Source organism: Coccinella septempunctata, chromosome X (assembly GCF_907165205.1).
Source record: "Coccinella septempunctata chromosome X, icCocSept1.1, whole genome shotgun sequence".
NCBI lineage: Eukaryota > Metazoa > Arthropoda > Insecta > Coleoptera > Coccinellidae > Coccinella > Coccinella septempunctata.
This window is the reverse complement of record NC_058198.1, coordinates 20,178,204-20,188,438: the sequence shown is the minus strand read 5'-3', so window position 1 is coordinate 20,188,438 and position 10,235 is coordinate 20,178,204. Positions and strand designations below refer to the sequence as shown.

At 37.6% G+C, this 10,235-nt stretch overlaps 2 protein-coding genes across 2 annotated transcripts; one reads left to right on the top strand and one right to left on the bottom strand.

Moving 5' to 3' along the window:
* The first annotated feature begins 6,306 nt into the window (after positions 1–6,306).
* On the top strand, positions 6,307–7,010 carry LOC123322329. The gene is made up of 3 exons (XM_044910271.1): positions 6,307–6,513; positions 6,619–6,804; positions 6,906–7,010. The coding sequence occupies exons 1-3, from the start codon at positions 6,307–6,309 to the stop codon at positions 7,008–7,010; spliced, it is 498 nt and encodes a 165-aa protein (XP_044766206.1).
* Positions 7,011–7,409: 399 nt separating this feature from the next.
* Positions 7,410–8,615, bottom strand: LOC123321597 (putative nuclease HARBI1). The gene is made up of 5 exons (XM_044909277.1): positions 8,571–8,615; positions 8,314–8,510; positions 8,114–8,261; positions 7,909–8,053; positions 7,410–7,856 (listed from the first exon to the last, which is right to left on the bottom strand). Exons 2-5 carry the CDS (start codon positions 8,466–8,468, stop codon positions 7,441–7,443), a joined length of 864 nt encoding a protein of 287 aa, XP_044765212.1. The 5' UTR covers positions 8,469–8,510; positions 8,571–8,615; the 3' UTR covers positions 7,410–7,440.
* Positions 8,616–10,235: the final 1,620 nt, after the last annotated feature.

The following is a 10,235-nucleotide window of genomic DNA, read 5'->3' as shown; positions in this document are numbered from 1 at the left end:
AGAGCGGCTTTCCACTGATCATGGGGTGATTATTTTTAAGATGTTAAATACACAAATTGAAGGCCCTCGAAAGGGGAAAAAATGTGGATCCGGCCCGTCGCGCGAAGGATAGGTCTTGAAGTTGATATTATTTCTGAGAAGAATTTTAAATGAAACACATGAAAAACTTTAACAAATAAATCTATTGGCAGAACAAAATTAGAACTTCTCTACAAATACGTACTCGGTCGAAGACGAACAACAAAAAGAAATCTTCAATTTCTTAAATCTATGCAAATGAGCGCAAAACAATAAAACATATTTTTCGTAACCAAAATCTTGGGTTAAAATTCAACTTCCCAACTTAACGCGCAATATTAATCAATACGTAATCAATGAATTATAGAGGAGCTTTCAAGACTCTGGACGAATAAAAATTGGAACTTTCTACCTTTTTCTGCGACTGCTGTTTGTCTGACGCTGCCGATGAAAATTTTTCGACACCAGACTTTACCCGCACCAATCGGCGAATTCTTTACACTTAACCGAACTTCCCGCACTTTTCCGTCGCAAACGTTTAACGCTTTAAGTTTCCCTATCCAAAATTTCAACACAATTTTATATCTGGTCTTACTACAGATCAAAATAAACGATCACTCCTCGAATGCTACTTTACTGATTCCGGATAAAACTGACTTTAACTCCGAATTATTTCCGTTCTCTTTAACTACCTATTTCCCGATATTCCGTTTTTACTTGAACAAAACCAACAAAACAAAGGACTGGACTTTTCTTTATACTGAACTTTTTCAAATATTTATGAGCCGACCGAGTCTCCGATTCTATTCCGTGATCTACGTATACTTTTCTCTTACTTCGTGAAAACCTATTTATTCTAAGTCCCTTTTGTCTTTCTTTAATGACTGACTCTACAAAACTTATAATTCCTCTACTTATCCGTACCGACTCGAAGGGGTATATTTTTTCGATATTTTTCAGATCACGTCCCCGGACCGACTTTAAGGGGTATTATTTTTGATCACGCTCCTCGGACCGACTGACTAACTTTTTCCGAGGTACTTTTCCCCGGTCTTTCTCTCCCACCCTATGGGTGGTACCAAAACGTCCCAAAATCGAAATCATTGGACGATCATTCTTGCTGAGTTGAAAAATCAGCGTTCCCAAGCTCGGCGGTCACAAGAAAATTTCGGCTACTTCGAATTCTGAGAACTGTTTTCCTCTCAGGGTCTCCAGACTAATAAATCTTTCTTAATCTATATGACTGACCATTTTCACCCGTTCTGAAGTCCTTATCCTTAAATCAATTACATAGGCCGGCGATCGCCGGTTGCTCTCCAAAAACGTACATTGTATCAATCTCTGCGGAATTTCTGACTGAGTGACACTAACTCTTTCAACACCTATCGAGCTGGTTATTATTTAAATTCACACGACTCAATACCGTCTGATCTCAAGTGCATCGAAGTATCGTATTTCCGACTAAAAATCGCCTCTGCAGCACGGCTGCAACAATGTATGAAGGTTCCAGCGAATTATCCCAAAAAATTCGAATTTCTTATTCCGATTTATTACAGGATTGCATATTCCACTTGACTGGCATGGAATGAAACGATGAGATTAGATGAAGATGTTAACATCTACATGCATTGTTTGTCGCTGTTGTAACCAGAGGATTCCATTTTGGGGTTTCTGTCTTTACCGTTCAAGTGAGATTGTTGATTTCCTTTCACACTTGTTGAAATTCAGTGTAACAGTTAATGAACTATCCTTTATGGAGCCTCCTTTTTAACATTTCAACTAGACTACTGTCAATTTGTCGTTATTTGTTGTGTTATCTTGAGGGATGAAAGTGGTTTTTATTTTCAGATGGAGGAAATGTACATAAGGAGGGGGGCGCCAAGAAAGTACGACGCAAGCGACTTCTACCGAGGGATGCCCGGTACCGCCGGTGGAGAGGTCGGATCCTCCGCCGGATAGGGAGTGGTCGGCGGTACCGCCGCCGTGGACGCAGGTAACGCCGCCGTCGCCGGAAATGATCATGGAATAAATTATCATTAATGTAAATAAAATGGAATATATAGAAAGTTTAGTGTTTTTTTCTATCCTGCTTACGTATATGCTATTCAACGGTCTCGCACGATGATAAGTAAAATAATAACAACAACAGCAACGACGACAACAACAGCAACGACGACAACAACAATAACTCAGTTAGTCTAGGTATTATCGTTGTTTTCACGTGTGGGGTAGTACGACGAAAGCTGATATGAATATCATCAGCAAGTGTTACAATCTGAATTGAACTAGTCAATTTGCCATCATCAGGCCCCAAATGGAGTACTTCCCATCGAAGAAAAGCAGATGCTGACCATGGTGTCGGTCTCATTTGACCTCATTAGAGCAACATAGCTTTTTTCTCGGATGAAGAACGTTTGGAATTGATGGACCCTTATTCAATATTGGCAAGCGCTACTGAGTACTATCAAAGATTAACAAGATGTACCACTTCACTATTTTGACCAAGCGAGTTTCGTTGACCTTGAGCAGCTCGCATCCCGAAGTGGGCGGAGTTAGAAAGAACAAATGTCAAATTTGAATTTTTCTAATATAACCTAGTACACCTAACCAATATTTGATAACATTCCGAGTCATTCGCTTGACAAAAGAAGACGTGCTACAGTGCTCCTAGTGCTATAAAAGAGAAAGCGGAAAAGAAAGTCGAGGTGAAAGTGCCCACTAACAAAGCTACGGAATATTTGATTCCGTCTGTGAAGTTTGTGTAGGTTCTATATTTGTTATCGGATTTTTAATTCACTAAAATTTTCAAAGTTGGTGTTTATCTATCAGTGTCCAGATCTTGAATCGTTGGTACTGCAGAAAACATCAGGTTAGCTTATTTTTCGTCTCATTTTTCTGATTTTTTTCATAGCGTAGAAAACTTTCGGCTTTATACCATAGTTTTATATTAGACTATTTCAGTGAAGATTTCTGAATATTTTATTATTTTCAAATTGTTTGATATTTTGAGATTTTTGAGTAAAAAACCATGTCGGAAACCTCAGATAATGAGGGTTTCTACATGGAAGCGACCGATGCTGAAGAATTCAGCGAAGGCGAACACGAGGAGCTTGTAAAGCTCAGAGAAGAAAATGGACAGTTGAAAGCTCAAATAGTCAAACTGACTGAAACTGTGTCACAGTTGGTCGGTGAGATGCGCCTCTTGAGGGAGGAAATGACCCGCAATAATATGCCGAAATCTCCCACTTACGCCGCAATCACAAAACCGGTAGCGGGTTCCAAGAATAATTCCCTTATAGGAATTGTTTCACTACCCGAAACAAGGAAAAATGATTCAACGCAGGTTGCGAAGGCCCCAAACGCGCCCCAACTAAACGCGCGTGAAAAGAAAGCTCCTCTTCTGATGAGGAGACTGTCAAGAAGGCAACGGAAGTGCCTAAAAGAGATAAAATTCCACTCATCACGATGATGGACACCTCAGATTGGGTAGAGATATCTAAAGCTCTCTACACAAAAAGGATAAACTACAACCGCGCAACTGTAGTTGAAGACGGTATAAAAATTATCGCGGCAACCGTAGATGATTTTAGAAAATTTTTCGAGCAGCATGGTAAAGAATTTGTAACGTGACAATTGCCCTGAAGGGCGTTCGAGCATGAAACTCTACTTCTAATTTCTCAAGGGGGGCTTGATTACCCCAGCAACAAAATTCCCAGTCAGGTTTTTCACAATATATTATTTAAAATAATTACAATGTACAATCTGAAAATCAGTCGTAATGACAGGAATTTAAAGTTTACAGTCTCTCAAAATTTCACAACTTAGATCTACTTAGCTTAAGAGAGTTCAAGCAACAGATCTGTCCCTGTTGGACGTGGGTTTCCTGTAGTATTCGATAATGTGCAGCCTAGAGTTGAATTTCAGCCGAAGGTTGATGATTCTGCTTTAAACCAAAATCGTACTTTCACAGTCAGACACCTGCATTTCAGTCCAAATTCTATTAAGCCTCAAGCTCCGTTCAAATGCTGTGCCTCAAGCCAAAGTTGCATTCCAAATTCTTGTCAGACACATAAGCACCCAGCTCCGGTACAGAAATTGGAGCTCCAGTCCAAAAATTTGAGCTCCGGACCAAAAATTTGAGCTCCGGACCAAAAAGCTATGCGGAATAAACAAGAATGAAAATGTGCAGAAAAGTTTAACAGAACTACTTCTCAACTCTTCATGAGAAAACAAAGATTTTCATGAACAAAATAATTATTAAATAAACCTGAGAAGGAATTCTGCTCTGGGGAAATGAAAAGCAGTACAAGAACATGTGCTGTAAAACAAAATGAAGGCAAGCAATAAATCTAGAACCAGCAAATTTACCTAATCAAATATTCCTAGTGAGATTCCTGTTTAAATTAAAGGAATTATGAACTTACCGAGACAATATTGTTAACCTCGCCAACTTAAAATTCATTAATTTCAGAATAATCAATCGATGAGTTCCGATAAGACATTTCGACAGATAACCTTCTTCCTTGAGGGAAAAAGCGGAAAAGAAAGAACCTTCGAGAGATTTTCAATGCGCAGACAAATGAAAGATCACAGAGGCGCGAGACACAGAGTTAATGTGTGTCAACGTAAAGATGTAGTTCGCGAAAATCAGCGGCGTTGCAACAATAAAGTGTTAAGCATGGGCGTGCAAGTCGTTGCAAATTCCCGAAAATCAGCTGAACAGAAAAAGAAGGTAACAAAAACAACAACTTCTGAACAAAAAATTCCGGAAGTAGCGAAGACCCAACCTACAGAGCAGGAAAAGAAGAGGGAGACTCCAAAACCCGTTCAGGAAAAAGAAGGACAGAAGAAGTTTACAATGAAACAGGCTGTGAACATTCAACAGGAGAAGAAAAAGATATCTGAATCAGACGATGATTTAGCAATCTTCACGGAAAAAATTTTCAACAAGATAATGTTGAAAATTGAGAGGGAAATGGAGAAAAAACTCCAAGCATTATTTAGTAAACTGAATTAATGGACCTTACGGATATTAGGAAGAAATCCCTCAAGGTAATCTCGTAAAACATAAACGGGATCAATACTCGGAAAGCCGAGATAGAACAAATAATATCAGAAAGACAACCTGATATTATAGCCCTACAGGAAACAAGAATAAACCGGAACAGAAGACTGAATTTCATGAATTATGAAACATATAGATGTGACAGAATTCCAAACACCGGAGGAGGAGTAGCAATATTGGTGAGAACAGATCTGAAACACTACTTTAAAAGTAGATCCGACGAAACACAAGGAAAAAACAGAAAAAGTGACGATTGTTGCCGAATTAAATCGGCAAAGAGTCGAAATAACCTCGGCGTATAAGCCACCACAAAACAATTTATTGGAAAAAGAGATAAACAACATGTTGGAAGGATCAAACCCGAAAATCTCCATCGGAGATTTCAACTGTAAATCCCCATTATGGAACAGCATAACAGAGAATAGAAATGGCAAAACACTCAAGAATTTCGCCGAAAAACAAAATGCCATAGTGATTGGACCAGAGCTACCGACATATCTTGCTTTTGGAAGAGGAATACCAGATGTAATAGATATCGCGATATTGAAAAATATAACTCAAGAATTCTCGATTGAAACTCTGGAAGATGGAACCTCAAACCACGATCCCGTGGAATTGACAATTGGAGAAGAACCAGGAGAAAAACTGCTGGAAATAGGAGAATATAACAATTGGGCTAAATACAGCCATTTAATACAATCAGAAATAACAGAAATTCCAACAATAAGCACTTCAGACGATCTGGAATGTGTGGTTGATAAACTGGAAGAGATTATATTAAAAGCTTACGGAAAAAGCACTAGAAGAGTGAAGAGACCGCCCTTGGGCTCGATTCTCGTGTCCATGCGCTGCGTAAAGTATACGAGCCGCGGCGTATGGATGATGGCGCATAGAACCCATTGGATCTATTCTCGAAACCATCGGCAATGTATACGTTACGGAAATGGGCGACTCGCACGATACATTTTGGCAACATCGCAAAATTGTGGGTTGTTCTGAATTGAATGAAGCTACGCATGTCGCTCAGGTTATATTTTGAATTAAAAATGGTTCAGTTTCAGCTAAGAAAACTTTGGTTTGGGAAGAATAAGAGCACAATCATTTTAATTACTTCTTGTCACGTGTATTGCTGAGAATTTTTGAATATAACATTCTAAGGTGAGAATAGAATTATTTGTGTACTGTGTAGTGAAGGGTGAACAAATACGATTTTTGATTTTGAAATGACGACTCCATTACGCACAGGTAAAATAAGCGAGCAGCAGAAAGCGGCTCTTATCGATTATATCACACAAAATGAGCAACTAAAGAGTGGCAAATTCACTCAAGAATTCACGTATAAAAAAGCTCAAAATTGCTGGAAGGAACTGGCGATAATACTGAATGCAATTCCTGGTGGTGCTGAAAAAGATTGGCACCAATGGAGGAAGGTGAGAAGAGAAACACAATGTTTCACATGTAGATATTTAGTTGTAGATCAGAGATTCATATGTGTATAAAAGAAATTATTAATTTACATATTCACACTATTCTAGACATGGCATGATTTGCGCACGAAAACAGAATCGAAAAGTGCTGCTATAAAGGCTCACAGAGAGGGCACAGGAGGCGGTGAAGCTTTCAAAGAATGTCTCACTGCAACGGAGGAGAAAATTGTGGAATTGATGTGCCCCACTTCCATTGCGGGCCATCAGGATACGTTAGAGTCGGAGGTGGTAAATGTAAGTATATTTGAACATTGTGTATACAAATTGTCACAGTATTTTATGAATCTTAATCTATTGGGTGTGTGTTAGCATTATATTTATTTCAAATCATACAGATTTTAGTCGACCCTGATGTGCCCACAATTTCACCTGGGGATTGCGGCATTAATAGTGAAACAACTATTAGTGTGGAGACGGAAGACAATAGCAGTTTTGACTAAGGTATTCATACTTTCGAAACAATAGTGCTGATTATATAATAAAATTGATCAATTATTATTTCATTTATTTTCATATTTTTCAGTTACCAGAAAAACCAGGAGGGGGAGAAAAAATTTGAGAGCTAGTGTGGAGGCCACCAAAAACTTAATACAGATTGGCCAAGACCAAGCCAAAATGCAGCAGTGGTTCTATGAGAAAACTGTTGAAATCATGGAACGGCAGACAAGTATCATGGAACGACAGACAACTGCCATGGAACAGATGGGAGCAGACATGGCAAAAATGGGAACCAGCATCGAACAACTCGGAGCTAGCATCGAAAAAATTGCTGCCTCTGTTGAGAAACGTCTCAAATAAAAAAAATAACATTTAAAAATAAGGTTTTTTTATTTCTTTTTCCACTATAAAATTTTATAATAACACTGCCTATCAATTATTGACTCTGAAATAATTTCTAATTAGTTGCTGTTGCAGTCGACGGCCTGTTACTAAATCAGGATTCACCCTACTATTTGAAGTGATATTTTGAGTCCCACCGATACTCGACCCAAAATCAATATCTTCATCGGACTCTTCTAACTCTGGCTCTGAAATATTGCTTTCTATACACATATTGTGCAACACAGCACAAGCGTTTATGATTTTTGAAGCTACTCTTGGTTTATAATGTAGAACTCGATGCTTCAGTAAACATCGAAATCTCATTTTCAACAGACCGTTACATCTTTCTATGATGCTCCTAGTGCTCCTATGTTTTTGGTTGTATCTCTCTTCAGCGCTTCCTGGTAGAGGATCATCTTCGAGAGGTGTCAAAAGCCATGGCCTAAGAGGATATCCAGAGTCTCCTAGAACAGACATGGTTACTTCATTTAGAATTCAAATTAAACATCTACATACCTAAGAGATAAAACTGTGTATTCCCGTTCCTATGCAAATTAACAAAAGCATGATTTATGTTCAAGTTTTGCAAAATGTAAGCATCGTTGGTACTTCCAGGGAACTTCGCATTAATGTTGAGAATTCTCAATCTTGTGTCACATATCTGAAGAAATAGTTTTTTTAAACTGTACATCTTTTTTGTAAGTCAGGCATTTAATATTACCAGTTGCACATTTATGGAATGATATCCCTTTCTGTTCACATAAATTCTTTCTGGATAGACCTCATCGTCCACTTTGGGTGGGAATATAGCAACATGGGTGCAATCAATGCACCCAACAACACCAGAAAATCCATGATTTTGGTAGAACCTGTGAAATAATTCGTCAACCTTGGTCATTGCAGTATTTCTTTGGTACTTACTGATTACGTAACTGATTCAACTGATGAATTTGCATCGGAAAATGAATCCATGTATTGAATACTTGTGGTAAATTTAGAACTCCAACCACTTCATTGATAGCTCTACTCACTGAAGATTGACTAACAGCTAAAAATATGTTGTAAGCTGCATCCATTTGGTAACTACCAGTGGCAAAAAAACGTAATGCAATAAGCGTCTGGAAATAAAAAAAAAATATTGTACAAATTACTTGACTAAGCCTTATCGAATATCTTACCTTCAGTTGAGAATCTAGAGCGGAAGATCTCGAAGGTTGGACTATGTATTCCTCGCCAAATCCTTTGATAATCGAAACAGCCGTATAAACTGTTTGTCAGACAATAAAAATGGATCATCGCGCTTATGAAATATGCGAGGTGGTCGTTCGGATGTAAATTCTGCCTCCTCTAGAAATTCAATACTGTGTAACAAAGCTATTAAATTCGAAGATGCCATTTTAATCCGTTTATCACACTTGAGTCCTCAAAAATGATTAAATCACTTTCAACTTTTTCACAATAAGAACAATTATTTGTATGTTTGACGGTGCGGAAACGTTTGAATTCCATACGACCGAACTAATCACCCACTTATAACCACACCTTGCTAGACGTCTGCTTTTAACGCACAGAATATTCGCATACGACAGGGTCGCCCACTCCAGAATAGCTAAATAGCTTGCTGCATGATCGCATTGAAAAGTGGTTTATGAAAAACGATTTTACTATAAATAAGAAAAAAACAAGCGTAATAATATTTAGAGCAAGTACTACAAAGGAAAAATCAGAATTCACTTTTGTGAATTCTGATTTTTCTGAATTTTTCCTTTGTAGTACTTGCTCTGAATATTATAACGCTTGTTTTTTTCTTATTTATAGTAAAATCGTTTTTCATAAACCACTTTTCAATGCGATCATGCAGCAAGCTACATCTCTCCCTCAGCGAGCCAGCATCTGCCCCAGCTATCAAAGCATTGGTATCATCAACATAATTTGTAAGTATAGTAGTAATTGTAAATTAGATTTTAAAATGTCTGACCATTCGGACTGCGATTCCGTAAAGGAATTGATGCCTTTTAAATATAATATTATTACATGGAAACGATATGTAGACGATATCTTTTGCATCTGGGAGGGAACAGAAGAGGAACTGGAAGAATTCTTCACAACTATTAATTCTAAATTTAAAATAAAGTTCACCCTAGAACATTCAATATCGAATACCATAAACTTCCTCGACCTGACGATTTCTCTTGACAATAAGTTCTCTTTTGAAATTTATAGAAAACCTACACAACCTGACTATATTATTCCATATCACTCTTATCATGCACCATCGATGAAAACAGCCGCCTTCAATTTCTTGTTTCATTGAATTCTTAATGTTCCCTTATCCCCCGAAAATTACAAAAAAGAAATAAGTATAATATATCAACTAGGCAGAAATAACCTATACACTAAAGAATACATCGACCAAGTATACAACACAATAAAAAGAAAAATAACAATGAAGACAATCTACCCCCATATCACAAAAAGAAGACTCTATTTAACAGTACCATATTATAAAGGCTTACACGAAAATATACAGCGAAATATTACGAAATACGACTACACACTGATAAACAAACGACATAAAACAATCGATAACCTATTAGTCAACAACAAAACCAAAACTAAACGAGAGGAGGAAAGTGAAGTATATCAGATAAATTGTTCAAGCTGTCCTGCCTTTTACATCGGCATGACTACACGTAATATGAAAAAACGTTTCGACGAACACAGTAGAAATCACCCCAAGTCAGCATTAGGATGCCATATAAACGAATGTAAACATAACATAGAATTTGATAACTTGAAAATATTACATAAAGGTTATAATTTTTATAAACTTACAATGCTAG